Source organism: Mus pahari, chromosome 14 (genome assembly GCF_900095145.1).
Source record: "Mus pahari chromosome 14, PAHARI_EIJ_v1.1, whole genome shotgun sequence".
Lineage (NCBI taxonomy): Eukaryota > Metazoa > Chordata > Mammalia > Rodentia > Muridae > Mus > Mus pahari.
The window spans coordinates 50,155,193-50,178,151 of record NC_034603.1 but is presented as its reverse complement, the minus strand read 5'-3'; the positions used below and the strand labels follow the sequence as shown (position 1 = coordinate 50,178,151).

The following is a 22,959-nucleotide window of genomic DNA, read 5'->3' as shown; positions in this document are numbered from 1 at the left end:
TACAAGGGCCCAACCCTGGCTTTTTCTGGCTAACACACATCTCTCCCCTTGAACTTGTCCTGACCTCTTTGCTAGTCTATGTACTAGCCCTCCTTGGCTTATGCCCTCTGACTATGTACAGAGCCAGCCATCCCAGCATCTGCCTGGAGAGATTTCTTCTTTCACCTTTGCAACCCATGCCTACCAAGAGCTGGCATCCAATCCTAAGAGTGAGTGTGGCCACTTCTTCTGCACTGAGCATGTGCAAGGCAATATGCTGAGCTTCAAACTAGAGCAAGAAGGGATTCTGGTAGTAGCAAGCTCAGCTAGTGTGTCCCGTGATTACGAGTTGGCACATGAATGCGAGTGACGAAGCCTGATGTGTAACCAAGATTTCCAAGCAAAGGGTAGAGGGTAAGTCAGTTTCTTCTTGGTGCTTTTATTTATTTCCTTTTAGAAGGCAAAGGCAAGGACTCACAGCTCAGGCTCGCTCTCCCTTGAACTTCTGGGTACTTCTGCTTTAACCTCAACTGTTGGTACTGCAGGCATGCATACCATCATACCTGGTTTGTGTGGCACTGGAGGTTGAAGTCGGGGCTTCATGCATGCTAGGTAAGTGTTCTATTGCATGAATTACACCCCTAGTCCCCTCTAGCAGAGAAAGACCAAGAAAAAAAAAGAGAGAGAGAGAGAGAAAAGAAATAGGGCATTAAGCAAAGGGGAACCTGGACTTAATGATTTAGGAAATCCTCAGCCTACACTGCTTGGAAAAGATGATAAAGTCAGGGAGACTCCCTGCCAGGAAGGTACGCACTAGTGCTTTGTTAGAATTAACCCAACTAAGACACTCACGCACACAGAGGTCTCTTTTACCTGTTTGAACTAATTTAATCCTCACTGCAGTCCTTTAATGCACTGTATTGCCCACTTCACTGTGGGGTTGCACTACTAGTGGATGATAAACTCAGGATTTAAGCCAAGCTATGTGGCCAAAGGGTTTATACCTACACCTTCAGTACTCCAAGCACATGGTCCTTGCTCTGCAGCTAGAAGCCTGCTTACCCCCACTCCCACCCCCGCCCCTCCCTGAAACAGAGACTGCACTCAGGACAAAAGCACCAGGTATGGAAAGCCACATTCAGGCTATAGGGGCGCTGCTACCGGTCCTGCTGTTTGAAATCACTGCAGCCCTGAATGCAGCCCAGCTCTCCCCTCCCTCCCTGCCCACACAGCCCTGTGGGGCTCCACTGTGGTAGCTCTGAATGGCTCAGTGTGGTAAGTACACATATACGTGGGCCCACAGGCAGGCACTGAGATGTGAAGTCTGCACCTTGGCCAGGGAGCTTGTCTATCTATACCTGTGTGCTATGGGGAACCTGTGTCCAGCCAGGGAGACATAGTGTGTGTCTGACACTATTGGTGTGGATATGCCTGGATGAGGGTCATGGGTGCAGCGTGTGCCACTGTGTTTGATGGTGTGTCCAGTCTCTGGAGCTTCTGGGTCCCCAGCTGACCTCTATCCACTTGTTCTTAAAGACTTAGCTCAAGCAGCAGCGTTATCAAGAAGTCTGGCTTGATTTCTGGAGAAAGAACGGCTCCTTCTCTCATACCCCCCTTCATTTCTAGTCCACAGAGATTCCTATCGTACTCTGGCTTGCCATTGCCACACTATTCTCACATCTCAAATACCTGCCAGTGCCCAGAATACAATAGCTGCCCAACACAATCATGCTGGTTGCATCGCTGTCCACAGACCGTGTGCACCCAGGGCTTTACACGCATGCGGATTAGACTGCTGTCCCATTTACACTATGCGCTGGGGCTGTACCTTCTGTCGGGAAGGATAGGCACCCTCCATCCCTTCACTTGGCTGAGGCGAGCATCTGAGAGCTCGATGTGTAGAGGTAGCTTGGGGACCCAGACTGTCATTTCCAGGGGGGCACTGAGGACATCATAGCGGAAGGTGACTCTGGCGTTCATGGACCCTCGAGACTCCTTCCCGCTTACAAACACATAGTCACAGCTGCTGGACACCTGGGGAAAGGCAGGAACATGTAGCATGGGCATGGCTTGCCCTGCAGGTCCTCCTGCTAGGCAGTTCAGGGTACTTGGGTCTGACTACCGGGCCAAAGAGGCTGCTGGGGAGATGTGGAGAGGATTGCTAAGGGAGAGGCTTCCCAGAGCTTCTCTCTTCTGCAGCATGCTTGGGGCTCTGGAGCCAGAAGTCCGAGATGGACTCCTCTACCCTACAGGGGATGTTTGACTCTTCCGAGGGGTACAGAGGAACTGGAATGAGGGACAGATCCCTGCCTCCTCCGTGCCATTGTAGCATGATTTGCTAGCTGAGTGGGCAGCTGGCTAATTGCAAAGCAAGGGCTGTTCCTGGCAGGTTTGGTGGACAGGGAATGGGGAGGAAAATCTGGAATCAGGGAAGCATGAGCACAGGTGGGTGGATGGTGGCCACTGATACATACTGCTTCTGCAAATGTGTGCCCACCTGGCTGGCAACCCCATGCCTAGAGGCCCCCTCATGGAACTTACATGCCTACTAGAGATGTGTCCCTGTAAGTAGTGTTCAACCTATCCCTGGGGGGCTATTGTCAAGGCGTCAGGGTAGGAACAGGTGTCTTTTAGTGTACTTCAAGTATCCATGTACACACCCAACACACCTTAAAGTGGATGCCATGTACACACATACCTGGACACTCCCATCAGAACACACCTCGGGGCCCCTCTGTGGGTCTTGGAAAAGTTACCATGTGACCAGTAAGCATTGGATTATACCTCCTGGTGGTTGGAATGAGAATAACTCCCATAGGTTCATGTATTTAAAAACCTGATCCCCATTAGTGGAACTATTTGGGAAGGATTAGGAGGTGTGGCCTTGTTGGAGGAGGTGTGTCACTGGGGGCAAGCTCTGAGGTTTCAGAAGACTACATCATTCCCAGTGTGCTCTCTCTGCCTCCTGCCTTGGACCTTATGTAAGCTCTCAGCCCCTGCTACAGCACTGTATCTGCCCACCAGTTGCCATGCTCCTCACCAGGATGGTCATGGACTAATTAACCTTCTGCGACCGTTAGCCCCTAATTAAATATTTCCTTTTTATAAGTTGCCCTGGTAATGGTGTTCTGTCACGGCTATAGAAAACCAAGACAGCTCCCAATAAACTCTTCTATAAGTTGCCTTGGTCATGGTATGTTAGCCCAGCAATAGAAGAGTAATCAAGACATGTCTTATTTATGGACCTGTGGACCATCACAAACCCTTGGCGGTTAGCTTCTTGTGTCGTCTTAGCAGTGAGGTGGAGAGAAACAAGAACGCTCCACTCGCACACCCTTGAAGGCAGGGGATTCCAATCACAGGCTAGGCAGTTCCACTAATGGCCTCCATAAAGAAGCCATGTTTATATAGGTTTGTAGCCGTTCCTTTAGAAGTCTCTACGTACTGCTGGTGTCGTAGCCATCCCAGGATGGGACAACATTGTAACCAAGAAAGCACTGTATACAGAATCTTGGGAGCAGCTGAATCTGGTCATCAAGTCAGATGAATGCTGTGTCCTGGGCTAAGGTGGGTAGGAGGGAGTCACAGATGGGAGGGTCATGGGGGGGGGCTTGTAGGTGCTAGGATGTCAGATCCTCTACTGCTAAGGCTGCCCTCCCTAGCTCCAGATTCTCCACCCTGTTAGCCTCCTGCCAGGGACTCAGGGAATATCAACCCATATCTTGCCTTATTTGGATGTCTCATATACAGGACTTGATAATGACTTGCTGGGTTGGGCTTACATGTCAACATTGCCTGTCGCCTTCTGGCCTGTCTTACTCTGCCAAGATGCTCCCCAGGTTTGGATGGAGTAGTCCTTTGGTCTAGGAGAGGGAATTTGAGTCTGATCGGGAATGTCCACATCTGTGGGACTGAGTTGTTTCTGACACTGGGGTGCTGTTTAGGATGGCTGAGAGGAGAGGCAACTGCGGGTCCACAGCGGGGAGGAGGCATGCCTTGTTCAAGGATGATCTAGAAGAGTTTGGGGCAGGGGTGGGTGTGTGTGGGGGAAGCTCTGCTCTCCTTCCCGCGCCAAAAACTCACCTTGATGATGTCCTCACTGTGAGACTGGCACTCCACTAGGTCAGAAACATCCAGGACAAGGCCAGTCACCTCGATAGCAATGACCTTGACGGGAATGGCTACCGTCCTCCCCGTCAGGATGGCAGTGTTGATGATCTCTGTGTCCTGCAGGGAGGCAGGGGTGGTAGGCACTCTACCTGCTATGTGTTTCTCTCCAGGGACATGTCACCCACTGCCCTGGTTCCTGGCTGCCGCCACTGGCTCAAATGCCTGTTTTCCTTTGGGGAAATGGCACATGTGTGCAGGGTCCTGCCTCTGCCTACCCTCAGGCTCCTCCTCAAGATGATCGGCCCAGATGGATTGCTACCAGAAACTTCACTCTGCATGCAGGGACCATCCCTTCCCCTGAGCCAGAGCTCTCAGAGTGACATCAGCATATCCTCCTGGCCTGTCGCAGCACTCTGGATGGGTCACAGACATCCACCAGCCTTCCATTCCAAGGTGCTGCCTATATCCACTGCCTCTTTGAACAAACCTCCCAGATTCCTCCCCATGTGGTTTTTCCCTATGGAAGCTGGGTCTTGCTGGAGCATAGTCCTCTCTTTATCGCAGATGGGATGAGTGCTTTCCTCTGATGGCTTCCAAAAACTTAAGGGGGCACCCATCATACAGAAGAGCTCCTCCAAGCAGCCCTTTCCAGAGAATTCTGACTTCACCCAGGGCAGCTCTGCATTTGCCTCCCATGAATGTGTACATGCCCAGATTCATAGGCATTTCCTCAGAGGTGGTCCTTCCTCCGTTTCCCACCTTGCCCCTTCCACACGGGCATATGCTCCACCCTGCCCAGTCTCACCACACATGTGTGAATTCATCAATCATGTTGGGGGAGGTGTTTTTTTCAAGGCCTGCTTACCATGGCTAGAGGCAGGATGGCTTGTACATCCCTTTGGATGACCGTCAGCTCAGTGACGGCTCGCTCCAGGTCGGGCAGGGCACTGTGGCCTCGGTAATCGATATGCCACATGATCCTCCGCTTCACGGACTGGCTGGTGAAGTTCTCCATCTCAAAGTCTAGCTGCAGGATCTCCAGGGGTCCCTGACCCTCCCTGCAAGGCAGGGCAGAAATGGAGGTCGGAGGGCAGGGCTCTGCAGCCCTCACAGGAATATGCCTCTTATGAATAGCTGCTCTCCTCAGTCTTTGGAGTCTCCCCAACCAACTGGAGTAACCTCAGCCCAGAACCCCTCTTCTGATTCTCAGAAACTGAGTCCCACCATCACTATGAAAGGCCATCTTTCTCCAAGGAGGCTAGCTACCCAGCCCCCAAGTGCCTGCTCTGCAGAAGTGGAACTCACCAAGGGGGTAGGGGTGTGTCCTGGGCCCAGGCCACATCCACAGTGGCTGTTGAATGCTTTGCCCCAGTTAGCAGCTCTGAAGTCACACGCCACTGGCCACTTCGAGACTTGGTGCCTAAGAGGGTCACACCCTTCTTGGCTTTCACCCTGGAACAAAAAATGAGGAAAAAGAGCCAGAGAGTCAGGCTTTTGAGCCAAATCTTGCTCACTTGGTCACCAGTCCTAGGCGAAGTGATCTGAACTTGGGGTTTACACTTAACATGGGGGTGGTCAGTTCTCTAAAGTTGAAACTTTGGAATTGCCACCCCTTCTGTCTTGTCCCTCTACTCAGTAACACAGCCTCTATACACCCTCAGGATTTTCTCAGGAAGCCCATTAGGACTCAGAACACAACCATGTCTTTTATAGAGACAGGATCTTATGTAGCCCAGGCTGACTTCCAACTTGCTATGTAGCCAAGGATGACCCTGAACTTCAAATCCTCCTTCCTTACCTCTGGGACCCTAGGACTATGAATGCAACATGATACCCAGGTTATGGGTGCAGGAGATGAAACCCAGGTTTCATTCATGCTGTGTGAGCACTGAGCTACATACATCCCCAGCCCTAGAATCTCATCCTTTGACTGACATGAGACATAGCAGCACCGAGTTTTGCTGGGGGCAGCAAAGAAAAGCGTCCGTCCATCTTCACTGGGACAGCTTTTCAGACAGCCAAGAGGTGGAGGTGTCCTCTGAGTCTCCAGCTCCAGTCTCTCCAACTGCTTCTTTCACCATGGTTTCAGATGACCTCAAGGCCCCATCTCCTTCCTCTAAATGCAGGCGAGATGCACCCTGCGGTAAATGCACTTCAGCTGTGCCTTAATTACTGCCGACTAAAGGCAGGTTGATGATCTACTCCCTAAATCTTACATGCTCTGCTCCTGTTAATGCAGCCCAGGATGGCTGGTAAAACCCATTCACATTGAAGTCTCCATTCACAGAATCAGGTAGGATACTCTATAGAGATTTGTGAGCTTTGTGGGAGTGTGCTCTAGGAGGGAGTCCAGAAGGAAGTTGGGAGGCTCATGGTGATAATAAGACATATTGCTTGTACAGGGGTGCAGTTTGGTTAAGGCCTGTTTAATGTCTTCAGAAGCCCCAGCCTGACTCAAGCCTACTAAATTCTTACTAAAAAAATATGATGTCCAGTGGAAAGGGGATATGATTGAGGCATGTTCTCTGTATAGACAGGGCCAGGCATGCTAGCTCCAGGAAGGTGTCCCAAAAGGACATCTCCTGTTCATCCCCAGGGCACCAACTCTTAGGTGCTCTCAGTTCTCCATGTCCTGGACTCATCTGTGAAATGGGTCAGTCAACACCAGCTTGTGCCTGGGTACCCTTCTAGCCCAGAGCCTGTCCTTCCCACAACCATGCTTGTAAAACAGGGCTCGTATTTACTCATGTTGCAAATCTTTTTCTATGAGGCACAGAGCAAGAGGCAGAGGTTGTGGTCAGTTAACTGGGGAGATGACTGATTCAGTGGATAGAGGCTCATGTCGAGCCTATCTTGAATTGGTTCCCTGGAATCCACATAACAGACAGAGAAAATCAACTCCTGAGAGTTGCCCTCTAACCTCCACAAGAGGGCCATACCAGATGGGCCTTACGCATACAAAACAAACATGTAGATTTTAAAAAGAAATTGTTGTTACATTAGACAGCAAGAGCCAACAGGCTCAGAGACTGTCCTTAGCTTCTTTGGTGTGATGACCCTGGAAGAGAGGAGATGAGGATGTGGGCAGGGGTGTCTCTCCCATCCCAGGCCTCTTACCTAAGTGTGAAGTGCTCCACGCTGGGGCTGGCAGCTGAGGAGGAGTTAGGTGCCAAGTACAGGAGGATGCTGAGTACCTCTCCAGGCCTGAGTGGCCTGTCGGGCAAGCGGATCATCAGGTTGCTGTCTAGCCTGTGCTCCTGCACGGCCCTGCGCGGCGGCGGCCGGAACAGACTGATGCTGCCGATGCGCAGCAGTGGGTGCTGCGTGGGGCTCTCGGCGCGCGCAGCAGCTCCGGGACCGGGCCCGCGCCGCGCGCTCCCGCAGCCGCCCGACGCATCAGGGGCGTGCAGCGTATAGTAGAGCTCAACCTGCTGGCTCTCGGTTGCCGCCTCCGGCTCCAGTCCGTCGGGGGACTTGCGGCGGGCGCTGGGCGGCGCCGCCGGGGCCGGGGGTCCGAACCAGGCCAGGGGCAGCTCCGCGCGCACCAAGCAGGTGGCCAAAGCCCCGCCCAGGCGACATGAGCTCCGCACCTCGCGTGCATCGCGGAAGGCGTGCAGGCGGACACAGGGCAGCCTCTCGGTGACCCCGAAGTCGTCCCAGTCGCGTCCGGCCACATAGAAGAGCACCTGTGCTACAGGCTGCGAAGCGGGCACGCGGGCGCGCACGATGAAGGCGCGCACTTTCCAGTTGACTGTCAAGCGCTCGGGGATGTCCAGGGTGCTGGACGGCTGCAAAAGCTCCCGTGCCACCACCTGACTGGTGCTGAAGGGCCCCAGGGACACGTTGAGGACCGGCAACTCCTTGGTTTGGAACACCACGAAGGGCTCCGAGCGCTGCAGGGAGCTGTTGATCGCTGCGGGCGTCGGCGGCCGCGCTTCCTTTAGGAAGAAGGCCAGCCGGGTGTGCGACAGGCGGTAGCTAACGGGTAGTACAGGGCTAGCCTGAGGTCCCGGGGGACTGGGGCTGGCCGGATGAGAGCGGCTGGCGGCTGTGGACAGAGAGCACAGAGATCCAGAATCGTCAGAAGAGGCCTCTGGGAACCTCATTAACCCTCCCCGACATTCATCCCATCTCCTGCAGAGAGCCTTCAGTGAGGTTTTATCCCCTGGTGTCCTTAAAACCTGCAAAATTATGGGTCCCCAAGATGGCTCAGTGGGTAAAGAAACTTATTGTCCATCCTGATAACCTGAGATGGACCCCCCCCCCCCCGATGAACTCGTTAGAAGGAGAGAACTGACCCCTGCAAGTTACCTTCTGGCAGACAATACAAATACAACCTGTGCTCTCCTCAGAAAACAAACCAAACCAAACAACCCAACAAACCAACCTCGCAAAAATGAATAAGAGGTTGCTGCCTCAAAGTGTGGGTTTGTGCACAGAGGGTGGCTGCCCAGGCTGTGCTCTACACAGGGGACGGCTGACATAGGTGATCTTTGTCACTGTAGGCTGGGATGGCATTCAGCACTTGTCAAGCTTGAAAAGTGTTTGATCTTCAGATGGGTCTTATGATCTCTAAACACTCAGTCACTTGCATTTTACAGAGGAAGATTGAAAATGAAGGTACATGTCACCCCCAGAGTACATGGACAAAGCCCGGGAGCGAAATTCTAACCTGGTGTATGATTTCCCAGGAGCTCCTGTCATGCTGATTCCCTCCTAGCACACACTACATAACTGGGAGACTGTCCTTGGTCTCCTAATCCCAAATGCAGCCCCTTTCCCATCTACCCTGGTTCTAACAATTCTGTCTTGGTCACTGCTGGGTCCTGTCCCCTGTCTCCTTAACCCAGTGCTGGTCTCATTTTGTACTGATAATGATCCAAAGCTGCTCAACTGGGTTCCTCCTCCTCCCCTCCCCACGACTACCTTTCTCCTTCTCCTGGGCACAGACGGGACAGACCATGGTGTCCCTCCATGTTCAATTCCCAGGACAAGGAAGGACCTCAGATAAAGGGCTACTGTTGGAAGTCCTTCTGTATATCTTCCTGCAAAGCTTTCCTACCACTTGAATCTAGAGATTAGAATGCTGATGGGTGGTGCCATTTGTAATTTGCATTTGGGAATTACATCATCATCATCAACAACAACAACCACCACCAACCCTAGAATTTGTGCAACACCATGCAGATGTGTTTAGGCATTAGGGTTTCTCTTGCTTGCTCTCACCATAAAACCCCAACCTACCTGGTGCCTGACTGTGACATTCAGTGTCTTTGACATGTAACATTAGGGTTACCCTGGCCCTAGTGTTCCTTCCTAGCCTCAACACCTCCCTGTCATCCTCTCCCTGTAAAATGTCTTTCTCAGAGGGCTGTTCTTGTGTGGCAGTTACTTATGGGGCCTTGCCTAAGTAGATACCTACTTATGAACCTTCAGCCAGACAGGAGTACTCTACCATGAATGGCTGCCGGCTCCCCCGTGTCGGTCAGTGGAGACCCTGGTCAGTACTTGGCATGCCATGCAATCCTCCTGTATTCATTATTTCATTGATGTCCATTAGACCTTGCCAGATCTACAAACACCCACGCCAGATTCCTCACGAACGCTGTGTAGTCCAAGCGCCATGCTCTTCAAGCCCTGGTGTCGCTATCCTACCTAAACCCTGCAGTTTAATTTCTGAATTCGAAGGCTAAGGTAATGGGACCGAGGAGATGGCTCAGTGGCTGGAGTACTTGTCATGTAAGCAGGAGGATCAGAGTTTGAATCTCCAGAGCCCACACAAATGCTGTGCTCAGGGCAAACCAGCTGTAATTCCAGCCTTGGCAGGTGAGGACAGGATCCTTAGGGCAAGCTGGTTAGGAGACTAACCTTATGGGTGGGTCCGTGAGTTGGGTTGAGAGATCTACCTCAGTGAATAAGGTGGAAGAATGATCAAAAGTTGATTTCCAACATCAACCTCTGGCCTCTACAATATGTATACACATGTATGCATAAACCACTCTTCTGTATGTCCCCATATACATGCAAACATACATATAGACACATGGATAACACATATACACACATAGACACAAAAAAATGAAAAGAAAAATATTAGGTTAACTGAATCTGATGTGGTGGCTATAATCCCAGCACATAGGAGGCTGAGGCAGGAGGATGGCAAGTTTGAGACTAGCTCAGGCTACCTAAGAACACTGACTCAAACCAAATAAACTAGGAGACAGAAACAAAACCAACAGGCTCTTGCGGAGCCCCAGAATCCACTGTGGTGTGAGGGGCACTTGATCTCACAGGGATTCTCTCCAGCAGCCCACAGGATCTGCCTGGGACACCACTGGTCCCTGAAAGTCAATGATTTCTCTACTAAACTACCTTCTGCAGCTTTCAGGGTCTCATAAGCCCTAGTAACTCATCCCTGCTGGACACACTGCTCCCTGTAAGAGGCACAGAGGATCTGAGATGCGGTCTGGAAGGTGTTTGTGGAGATGTGGTGAGCCCTTACACCTGGTTCTAGGTCCCCGTAAGCAAAGCAGCTTGAGGGCTGGCAGTGTGGGAACTCGGGGTGACAGCCTGAGTCAGGGCACAGCTGCCAGTCAGCTCTGAGAGCAGCAGGAAGGGGCGGGGGCGGGGAGGGGGTGAATAGACACTGGCTTAGACTCCTCCACAACAGGCCACTGGTTCTCAACCTTCCTAATGCTGTGACCCTGTGACCCTTTAATACCATGTTGTGGTATTAAACCATAAAATTAGTTTTGTTTGTTACTTGTATGAATCATAATGTATGTTTTCTGATGGTCTTAGAAGACTCTTGTGAAAGAGTCATTTGATCCCCAAAGGTGTCGTGACCCAGAGGTTGAAAACTGCTGCTCTGGGCCAAGCTCCTGACCCCCCAAATAAGTGTCTTCCCATTTTGAACTTCTATTTCCACTTCTAAAATTGCCAAGGTTGAACGGTCTCTGGCCACACCCAGTATGGCAAGCATGGCGCTGGCAGGCCTTGCCCTTTCTCCCATTCTTTCTGCCTTACTAAAACCATTAGATTACATTCCTAGAGCTAGTCACCAAGATCTAGTTCTTTGTTTGGCCCCTTCTTCCTCCAGAGGCTGACTATCTGGTCCAGCCATCAAAATCTCCCTTTGGCTCACCCAGCTAACATGCTTAATTAAAATGAAATACCTTATCCTAACATGGAATTTCCCTTTGTACCTTTATAAACTGCTACTGTCTATGGGGCATAGCTGTCTCCAATCCAGTCCCTGTCCTGTGAGACAGATACCCTTCCTTGCCCCTTTCTCTTGTCCCATTTACCCCATTCCCTAACTCTTTGTCTTTGTCTCTTACTTCCTGACCTCTGTTGGGACAACTGTTTTTGTCATGCTGAGAACTTGGTTTGGGGGTTCCTGAGCTGATTCTTTTCCAGCCGCAGCCCTAACAGACATCCTGAGAGTGAGGAGAACAGCTTCAGGAGTGGGGGGGGGGCACTGCTCTCTGCGGAAGGCCTTGAATACTGTGGTTATGGTGGTTATGCACCATGCTTGTCCCTATTAGCTTGCAGAAGCAACCATCAGTGTATGGTGCTCTCAATGGAGACAGGAAGAGCCAGGCAGGGTGGAAGGTCAGAACTCTGCCCCTGTCCTTGCCGACAGTCCCCAGGAGGTCCCACACACCTCATCCTTGGAGGCTGCTAAGTGGCACTTAGTCTCATTTGCCCCCTTTACTCTCTTCGTACCTGACCATCTGGAGCCTTTGGAGGCAGCCTGGGAGCAGAGGCCACCAGATGGACACTGGACTCCCAGGGGTGTGAAGGAATTGATCGGGATGAGTTGCAAGGCACCTCTGCCTCCTGAGGTCAGGAGCTAGCCTGGCCAAGTCCAACCATCAGATCTTTCAAAACACCTTCTCTGCCTCATGAACCTGAGGTGCCCTTTCTGCCTCAGGTGTGCTTGAGCTGTTCCCTGGCCTGGAGCCCCCTCCCGGGGCGGCAGCCATTTCTTCTGCTTTCCTTTCACTGCGTAACTAGTTGTCCCATCAACTATCAGTCCCATCCTGCTGGAGCTCCTTAAGCAGGAAGGTAAATAACTAAAAAGTAGGTCCCTGAGACAGACCAGATTCTCTAGACCTCTCCCTGGCAGAGTAAACAACAAAGGGAAGCCACCCTCTCAGAGGAAAAAAGGGTTGAGCTGCTAGGACTCGAGACAAGCTGAGCTCTGCAGAGGAAAAGCAGCAGAGAGGACCAGCTGCCTGCAGCTGAGCTGCCTGCAAGAGGTGTAGACAGAGTCACCAGGAAAGGATCCTCTCCAACCTGTTGAGCTGCCTGCAGGCTGTGCAATGAGCTCCAGGCTCCCAGCTCTGTCACCTATGCTGCGGTGGGCTTTGGTGTTGCCGCTTTGGTGTTTCTTGATTTTCCCACCTCTATTTCTGGAGTGCTGGAATCACTGGTATGCAGCATAGACTGCTTTTTGTTTGTTTGGGGTTTTGTTTGCTTGTTTGTTTGATTCCCCCCCCCCCACACACACACTTTTTAGAGATTCTGGGCAGGGCACTGAATCAAGGGCTAGATTCTGCATGCTGAGCAAATACTCCACTAACAGCGTTGTATCTCAAACCCAAGCACAGAGATTTGATTTAGTTCCTCCATAGGCCTGTCACTCAACAGTTAGGTGTACTGTGTGGAAATCTGCTGTTCCTGCCCACCAGAACTTAGATCTGCCAGGACAATGACATCAACAGGTGTCCTGCATTACTCAAGCACATAGAGCAGGGCCAGCACATAGTAGGCTCTCAACCAATGTTTGCTGAAAGGACGAAGTTCTCTCAACAGTAATGAGCTTCTTGTTGGTGAGGCCTCCAAGGAGGGCTTTAGGCTCCGGGCCTTAGTGGCTTTTATCCTCTTTCAGTGACCCTGTGGATAGGGATACTATTCTGAAAGGGGACTGCCAGCATTCAAGTTGATCAGAGCACTGTTGTTTTCCTGTTTGTGGCATGGTGGCCCACAGAAGCACCTGTCACCCTGGAGAGAGAACCAGTCACTGCATCCTGCTGGGGTCCTAAGGTCTCCTCTGAGTTGGAATAGGGTTGGTCTCTGGCTCCGATCTTGCATCTTCACCCAGAAGGAAGTCGCCTGGCCTCTGGAGGCTCTTGTTTTCCTTGGGAAGTAGGAGAGGCCGCCCTGGAAGGTTTTTTTTTTCCTTTTGGTGGCTGGAGAGTGGAGAGTACAGGAAGTGGGGCTGATGAGGCTGCGACGTCCCTCGGCCCGGGTTTCAGGGACAGCGGATAGTGCCTCCGTATACGTGCCGACTTACACGGAGGCCTGAGATTTAATACAGCCCTAAACATCGCACTTCATGGAGAAAGGCACAGAGCTGGGGAATAGAAATACTGGACTCTGTCTATCTGTCTGTCTGTCTCGCTTTCACTCATGTGTGTGCATGTGCATGTGTGTCTGTGTGTGTGTGATGGTTTGAATATGCTTGCCCAGGGAATGTTGGAGTATGTGTGTTTCTGTGGGTGTGGGCTTTAAGACCCTCACCCTAGCTGCTTAGAAGCAGGTATTCTGCTAGCAGCCTTCAGATGAAGATGTAGACAGCTTCTCCTGCACCATGCCTGCCTGGATGCTGTCATGCTTCCAGCCTTGATGAGAGTGGACTGAACCTCTGAACCTGTAAGCCAGCCCCAATTAAATGTTGTCCTTGTAAGAGTTGTCTTGGTCATGGTGTCTGTTCACAGCAGTAAAACCCTAACTAAGACAGACATTGATACCAATTAGGCCTGATCATGTTTTTGTTTCGAAGAATATGGATTTGGGGAATTTGGATTCGGAAAGCCATGGAATGTTTTATATGGGGCTTACTGAGCCATCCTAGTAGGAATATGGAAGACTTTGTTGCTGAGAGAAATTTGAACTGTGCAGATCTGGCCCAAGAGGTTTCCAAGGAGAAGAATTTCGGTACGTGGCCTAGAGACTGTTTCTGCCGTATTTTGGTGAAGAATGTGGCTGCTTTTTGCCCTTATCTGAAGAGTCTACCCGAGGCTAAGGTAAAGAGATTTGTATTAATTGCACTGACAAAGGAAGTCTCACAAAAACCCAGCAGAGACTTTGTTCTCTGGTTAAGTCTCATGAAAAATATTTTAAACAAGTGTAGCAAGCTGAGAAAGGAAAAATATAACATATATGAGTGTTAAAGGGGCACTAGGAAGTAAAATGGAGCTGGATCCTGTGTTCAAGGATATTAAATTGAATTAAGGGAGTAGTGACCTTGGGGCAACAAGATATCACCCAGCTAAGTTTAGGTCCAGGCATGGTAGTATAAGCCTTTAATCCCAGGAGGCAAAGACAAGCAGATCTCTGAGTTCAAGGCCAGCCTAGAACATAGCAATTTCCAGTGAACAAAAACTTAAAAATCCAGGCTTGGTTGCCCACCCCTTAAATCCCAGTGCTTATCTCTGAGTTCAAAGTCAGTCTACAGAACAAGTTTCAAGACACCCAAGCTTAGGCAGTGAAGGAGTTGGAAGACAGAAAGCTGGTGATAATGTAATAGAACAAGGGGAGCATGCTCCAGCCCCAGCAAGCAGCAGAACTTGGCAGCATTAGCCACGTGGCTCTGACTTTAGAGTCCAGAATAGAAGTGACTACCCGGAAAATTGATGCTGGTTAGCTGGAGCTAAGAAATTAGTGACCAGCATAACTCAGGTGAAATCTTCAGGGAGTGTTTTCTGAGAGCATAAAGAAGCTGTGTTCCAGAGATAGCCAAGGTTGTATCTCCTGCCAACAGCTGTTGTACTTGGTAATGTGTAAGAGTCACCCAGGTGGTACTGGTATTGAAAGCATTAATGGGTCATGAAGAGTACAGCTGAGGCTTGGCACTGTGAGAGGCCATGGAAGTCCACTGGTGAAGGTGCAGCTTCAGTGATGGCCCAGGACTCAAGGGGTCATGCAAAGGAGTTGAGGCTTAGCACCATGAAGAGAGCCCAGGAGAGGCTATTGGTGAAGCTTAGTTGCAGCAGAAGACCCAGTATATTAGAGATGCTAGTACCATGGGATGACCACCAAGAACAGCGCAGCAGTGGAGTGGATCAACCTGAGCTTCGAGTGCCACAGAGAGCAGAGCTGGAGAAGTGACACCAGCCCTTTGGAGGAGCCCAGAAGATCATGTGTGGATCCTAAACATTGGAACAAGAAGCTGTAACACTGAAGTTGCCTTGGAGACCCCAAGATGTTCAAGAAGCCATGGCTGTGGGCTATCTGCTGAGGGAGGCCGCTAACAGGGAGTGGAACCAGCCCAAGAGAGAAAACTTTGTTGCAAGGTGAAAAAAGAGTTGGAGATCTGAAGACCACTTTGACATCAGCCATGGAGATGCAAAGTTTGGAGATTGCCCAGCTGGTTTCCCATCTTGCTTTGGGGATTACAGTTATGTGATTGGATGAATCTCAGAAGAGACTTTGAACTTTGGACTTTTTAACATTGTTGAGACTGCTATAGACTATGGGGACTTTTGAAATTGAACTAAATGTATTTTGCATTATGCTATGTTTAGGTATGGCCCCCATAGACTCATATGTTTGAACAAACCTATGGAGGCCAGGGAATGAAATGTGATGGTTTGTAGATGCTTGGCCCAGGGAGTGGCACTACTAGAAGGTGTGGCCCTGTTGGAGTAGGTGTGTCACTGTGGGTGTGGGCTATAAAACCCTCACCCTAGCTGCCTGGATGTCAATCTTCCACTAGCAGTCTTCAGATGAAGATGTAGAACTCTCAGCTCCGCCTGCACCATGCCTGCCTGGATGCTGTCATGCTCCCACCTTGATGATACTGGACTGAATCTCTGAACCTATAAGCCAGCCCCAACTAAATGTTTTGATAAGAGTTGCCTTGGTCATGGTGTCTGGTCATAGCAGTAAAACCTTAACTAAGACAGTATTTAACACAGGGACTCAGTGTATAACCCAGGCTGGCTTTGAACTTGGGATCCTTCGGCCTCAGATTCCTGAGTTCTGAGACTGCCTACATTTACATCCCTGTATCTGCTTTGGAAGGTTGCTGGGAGACAGACAGATGTTGGGTAGTGATAGGGGATCCACACAGAGATGCAGTAGTGGGAGAGTGGCAGGTGCTTTAGGGGTAGGACAGTAGTAAGGACAGGTGGGGCTACGCACAGCAGCTGCCCATGACCTTCAGAGTAGCCTGAAAGCCCACACATGCTCCTGCCTCACACATACATGATGAACATGCAGAAGCCCACCCTTGCTGGTGCAGCTCCCTAGCATCCCCAGCAGGCTGCCCACTGCAGTTCTCTGGCATGTCGCTCGACTGTTTCAGCTACAGTGCCTGACTCTGCCTTCATGTGGTGGCTTCCTTCTGCTTTGGGTCTCTGGCCACATTTTGGGTTCATGGGACTCTTTCCCTTCTTGCTATCTTCAGCACAAGGTGATTCTGTCTTTTTTGTCTTCTGATGGGATCATTAGCTGGACTGTACCCTCCTAGTTCATAAAACCAAAATCTGAATGCAGCTGTTTGCAGAGAAGGTCTCTCAAGAGACTCTAAAGTATTGTAACTCTGTACACGCACACACAGAGGCAAGACTGCATGAGACAAGAGAGGCCAGCAGGAAGAGCTCCTCATGGCACTAGATTCTGCCCACAGGATCTCCTTTGTCTGCCTTTAGAACTGTGTCACGACACATCTCAGGTGCCCGGACCACCCACCCGCTACACCTTATCATGGTGTCCCTGGCAAATGAATACTTGAGAACTGGATGTTTCTGCCCCTCACAGCTTGTTTCCTCTAGCAATAGACTGTACCGTGTGAGGGGGGGGAGAAAACAGGCTGCGGCTGTCCAGCTTTTGCACATGGGATGATGGCCACCCAGGGCCATCCCAACCCCTTTCCAGACAAACCCTCGAAAGGGATCTTTAATATAAGAGATGTTCTAGGTCTATCCTCTGCACCACTAGAAGGATGAAGGAATGACAAGTGCCTTGCAGGAAGGGCATCCTATCTACTAGGACCCAAGGGAAGGCTTGTGCATGGGGTGGGCAGCTCGGAAGGATGCATTTTACTCAGGCTTGGCAAGCCCCAGTTCCCAAAGCTCTTCTTTCCACTGATCTCTCCTGTGCAGCTCCAGCTCTGGATCCACTGTCAAGCTGATGATCAAAGGACTCCCACATTAGCTACTTCTATGATTATCTCCCTGGGACCAGAGGATGCTGGATCACATGCCAGTTGGCCTGTACAGAGTTCCCACAAACCACTTCGACCGTCACACCCATGAGCCTGTGTTTTGCTGCATATGCCTTTGCATCTGAGCTAGGATACGCTAGGCAGGGCCCGGACTGGCTTTGTACAGTGCAGTGAGGTTCCCAGTGGATGCCTGACAAAAGTCTCGCTTCCCTGTATGATGCTGAGAACGCATGCAAGGAGGAGGTGGGAATTATCTCCCTTTTCATTTCAGACTGACCTTAGGCACATGGGATGACCATCTCTTTGGACACAGAGGCTAACCCTTTCTTCTTTACTGAATGCATAAATAAATCTTCCAGGAAGCTCAGAGTTGGGGGCATTGGCTACCTCCTTGCCTTTAATCAGGACCAGATGCCTCCTGCCTCTACCTCTAATTGTCCCTAAATTAAAACTAATCACTTTCAAAAACAAAGTGTCATTAAGCCTTGGTGAGTTTGAGGCAGTAGAGCCCAGCTGTGCTCATGGGTGCTGGTCTGTGCGCTAGGAGGTGTGTGTGTGTGTGTGTGTGTGTGTGCGCGCACACACACACACACACACACACATTCTGAGTTAGAATGAATAATAAGAACAGGCAGGGCCTTGAGACCCAGGCAGGTCAGTAAGTTAGGATCCAAAAGGAGAGTTTTGGACTTCTGTGTCCACTCTCACCCTGGATACATGTAGTTGGCATCACAGATTTTTTAATAACAAGAAGGTAAGGGCACCAAAGAGGCAGATTCTCATGGTCTATGGGCAGTAAAGATGACAGTTTATGATGACAAATATCCAGAGTCTATCACAGTTCCTGGACTAAAGTGGCAAAGAAAGCCTGTTGGTCAGGCCTGTGAGTGGATTCATGCATGGGTGGATGAACAAATGAGAGGGGGCAAGAATCAGTGCTGAGCTTCCTAGGGGCCATACGGTCCATGTTCAGGGTTCAGCCTGGTGCCTATCTCCAACCCTATGCTGTAAAGCTGGCATGGGATAGAGAATAGAGCTCTGTCCACAGGGAGGATTGAGCCCAGATTTGCTCTCTCTCTGAGCAGCAGGTTTAGCTTGGTATGCGGTTTTCTGCCCTCTGTGACCTATGTCCCAGAAGGCAAAAGGAAATAACCTATGGCAACGGGTGTCCCCACACGCAGACTGCTATGGGGAGAACTTGGCTTTGGAGAAAGATCTTTCAGCAAATTAAGTAAATAAATAAATGGCATCCACTGTTTGCAAGGAGTTAAAAGCACTGCTGCCTTGCTCCATAGGAACAGTGTCAATCACACAAACTGTCTAGGAAGCAATTTCAAAGTATGTGTACTGACCCCTTCTCCTGGGCTCAGGATGAAACAAAGGGCCTGAGCCTGGTATATGTGAGGCAGCTGCCTGCCACCGAGCAACACTCTAGCCCTGTTATCAAGGGACTGGGAATGCCACTCACAGACCAGCTTAGCACAAGCCAGGCACTGGGTTCAATCCTCAATAACATGTACACACACACACACTCACGCACATGCAAACAAGCACACTCACAATCATACATACATAAATTATCATACAGAACTTGGTCATATACTTATATACAGTCACACAATCATCATACACATGCACGCACATGCACATGATCACTCACACAGACACAATTTATATACACACATCCTGAATATACATGATCATGCACACATACTCACATGATCCTATACACTCATACACACAGTCATGCACATGCACAATGATCACACACACAGACAACATACACACAATCATGCACACACACACACACACACACACACATACACAATTTTAAAGGACTTGAAACTACACACATCCTTTTTCTCAGCAAACCCTCCCTTGAGGGAGCAAGAAGCCGGACCATGATGAAGATTAACGCAGAAAGAGGCTTGCAGCCATGGGGTGCTTTCCCAAGAACACAAAATTCAACTTGAAATGTCTGAAAGAAGGGTTGAGTTAGAAATGCAAATGTATGGAAATAGATATCTGGATCGTGTGTGGATGATGTTTGCAAAGGGGCTGTTACTCAGAAGAGATGCTCAAGATGAGAAAGGCTGATGAGGACCATGAGGTTTGTCTGCAGATGTAGACAGGCCAGAGAAGGGATGAGTCAAGACATCAATGTGTCATCCTAGGAGGGGGTTATGGGTGATGCCATTTCTTTTACTTTATTCTTCGATGCATTTCCCAGTTGTTTACATGTGGCTTATAAAATTGAAAAGAAAATGATAGATGCCCCCTTTAAATGAAGAAAAGTGGCAGAAGCTGTCCTAGAGGACTTTCAAAAAGGAAGGGAAGGGAAAAAAAAAAGTGAGCTTTGGTGCTGCACAAACTCATATTTACATGACAACTCTGACACATCCAGCTGTGTGACCTTTGGCAAGTTGCTTAACTTCTCTGAGCCTCCACTTCTTATATCTGTAAAATAGAGTCATTGTCTCTTTCACAAAACTGTCGTAAATAAATTGGTGTCCTCAGGGATGAAGCTGGTCCACACACACATTTCCTCCTGCATTTATTCATCACCATTCATTGGTTACTTAGCTCAGGAGGAGAAAAAAGCTGACCGACCCTGTTTCCTCCATGCTTAGAAGCACTGTTTGGTCAATGGCAAGCATTCTGTCAACTTCTGTTAGGTCAAACGGGAGAAGTTAAGAGGTGACAGGTGCATAATGCAGGGTCCCAAGAGGCACAGAGGCTGGGAGGAGTACCAGATGTTGGGGCCCTAGCAGCCAGCCAGGAGGTCCTGCCAGTGGCCTGCTGTGTGACCTATGTCAGGGCCAATCCTCTCTCTGGAGGTAAGTCCTGTCGCGCTCTTGCCACAAGGGTGAGCCAAGGAGGCTTGTTCCAAACAAAGTGGAGCTCCGTGGGATAAAGCAATGACAGCTGGGTCCCCTCCTCCCAGGCATGATTTCTCTGTGTCTGGAGTGAAGATCGGCTCAAGCCCAGGAACAAAGTAACTCCAGCTTTGCTCAGCCACCCAGTGACTACACAGGGCTGCTTCTGGATGTTTGTAAGTGGTGCAAAGATGCTATCTCTAGAGGTGCGTTCCATGCAGGCTGGGGTGCATGGAGAAAGAAAGGCTGCCAAAGCTTCCAGCATCCCAGAGCCCCCAGATGCACCAGTAGCCTCCCTGCACCCCTCAATCTGCAGGTGGCCTCAAAGACTACCCACTCCTGACCCCCTACCCCATGCTGGCAGGAACCCAGTGCTTCAGAGTGTCCTGGGTTGGGGGGGGGAGGGATGAATGACAGGTTCTGCTCTCTGCTGCTCTAGCCTTTTCAGGAACCACCGCCCACCTGCTGGGGAGCATCCATCTCGCCACAAAAAGGGCGCCAAGAGGAGGGCTTATGTCAGGAGGGCTGTGGACAGTGGTCTCTGTAGTTGTCAGCTGTGTGGCCCCTAGTAGGGGGCTCTGCACTCCACCTTGGGATCCCTTCCACTCTGTAAAAGGAGAGTGAGAACAGTGCCTCTTTCAGGAGGATGCTTCTAATATTCTAATGAAGGATTGCCCACATGGTGTCCCCAGCCTGACTTGGTATTTGAATGTGATTATCATCTCCATTAACTGCATCCCCATGTGGTCTCAAGGGTCAGGACTCAGGTCCTCCAAGACCAACTACTGAATGCCCTCCCTCCCGTGTGTGGAACCCCAGCACTAGTGCTCCTGTGCTGACAGTGAGGTTTGTCTTCTGCTTTGGGCAGGCCCAGCTTTTTCCTTGATTCCTGGTACCCAGCACAAAGTCTTATACCAGTTTCTTGCTGAACGGAGCACTATAGAAGTGAATGAATGAATGAGTGAATGAGTGAGTGGATGGATGGATGGATGGATGGATGGATGGATGGATGGATGGATGGATGGATGGGGTGGTCTTGGGAAGCTGTGCCTACAAACATATATGTGCATAGTCTCAGGACCCCTGCCAGGCTCCCTGCCATGGCTTCTCTTGGCTCATCAATCCTGAACTGGTTACTCCTTTTGCTTTTTTAACCACAAGCCTCCACCAGCAAGAATCAGCTGCTCCTTAGAGCAAAGGCTATTGGGGCAGCCCTGACAGGGCATGGGGAGTACTTCTGAGAGCCAGAAGAGGACCAGGTACCCAAGGAAAGGTGACTAGGGGATCACAAAGCTGCTGTAGAGACAGCCCTTGTAAAGTAGTACCAGCTGATGATGATACTACAGGATCATACTATGATGCTGATTTGAGGAACCCAAGGCCCAGTGGGTAGAGACTTACAGTACACAGCCACACAATACCGGAACTAGCACTTTCTGGGTCCCTGCCTGCCAACCTGGAACCTCACTATTAATTAGTCTGTTGTCCCTTCTAGTCTCTGCTGTAGTGGGATTCTGGGAGAACCTTTCGTGGAGGCTTGGGGACAGGGAAGAATAAGAAAGGGAAGCTGGCATTCAGTGTTAAGTACCCTGTGGCTTACTTAAGGTACAATCCAGGTTGCTGTCCCTGGGCTACAAGGGCCCAAGTCAGGGACCCCAGAGGCTCAGGGTCCTGGAAAGAAGTCTGAAGAGCTGGTGTGGGTGTGGGTGTGTATGGAAGAGCGTCTTCCCTTGCAAGTGCAGCGACTTTGTCTCCCTCTGTCTGTCTGTGTGTTGAGAGCCTATGTCTGCCAGTCTGTCTGCATCCATGACCCCAGGATTGCCTCCAGAGGTCCATGAAGACAGGCGGCTTTGTGTTTCTAGCCCATCAATTCTGCCCTGGAGTTGCTATTGTGTAAGGTCCAAGGCCATGAGCTCCCATATGAGGGTCCTTCTGTGATAAAGGAAATGGGCAGGGATGGAGGAAGTGAGGTCAACGGGTTGTAGGTCTTGGTCCTGGGGTTAGTCAGTACACATCTAGAGATGAAAGGACTCCTTCAGACTCTGGGCCTGGTCCTTTGTCCCTAAGTGTCCCTACTACCTGCAGCCCTTGTCCAGGCCAGTACCCTTGGCATGGAAAGCCTCCTGGCCAGCCTTTACTACTTGAGATCCCTTTTGTAACCAGCCAATGACTGAATGTCCTGCAGGGCCAGGTTTCTAGCCTGAAGTAAGCATGAATGGCTGGGGAAGATTCTGAGGCAGGCTGTGATAAAACACAGTGGTTTTAGTCCATCAGAGGAGGGGGATAAAACTAAGGCAGGAACTTGGAGGCAGGCAGGGACTGAAGCTCGGGCTATGAGAGAATACTGCTAACTGGCTTGTTCGGTTAGCATTCTTTGATAATCCAGATCACCTGCCCAGGGGTAGCACCGACCCTCCCACATCAGTCATTAACCAAGAAAATGCCCCCACAAGTCTGTCTACAGGCCGATCGGATGGAGGCAATCCCTCCGTTGAGATGACTTCTTCCTGGTTACATCTAGGTTTGTTGACAAAAGCCACCTAGCACAGGGATGAAACCAGCCACAGGCGTGCACGTACCACTGAAGTCCCTTTGGAAACAAAAGGCCTGTCTTGGCCAACCAGGAAGGGGGCATACACAAGTAGCAAGGTCAGTGTGGGAGAGACTGGACTGAGGGAGGGGTGAGCTTATCGCCACGGGCTTCTGACTTGCTCTGGAACCCAACTACCTAACCCAGCAGGCTAGGCAAGGTCTGGGGAGGGAAAGAACCAGACATAAGACAGACTAAGAGGAGGCTGGAGGGAAGGCCTGAGGGAG

At 50.5% G+C, this 22,959-nt stretch overlaps 1 protein-coding gene across 1 annotated transcript in view; it reads right to left on the bottom strand.

The window, feature by feature from the left end:
- Window positions 1-22,959, bottom strand: part of Tmem132e (transmembrane protein 132E) — a 37,770-nt gene that overhangs the window by 3,917 nt on the left and 10,894 nt on the right. The window contains exons 3-7 of the mRNA XM_029546131.1: window positions 7,207-8,137; window positions 5,395-5,541; window positions 4,955-5,147; window positions 4,063-4,206; window positions 1,808-2,013 (exon numbers count right to left, since the gene is read on the bottom strand). Coding sequence (XP_029401991.1) covers window positions 1,808-2,013; window positions 4,063-4,206; window positions 4,955-5,147; window positions 5,395-5,541; window positions 7,207-8,137 — 1,621 coding nt within the window. The remainder of the gene's footprint in view (window positions 1-1,807; window positions 2,014-4,062; window positions 4,207-4,954; window positions 5,148-5,394; window positions 5,542-7,206; window positions 8,138-22,959) is intronic.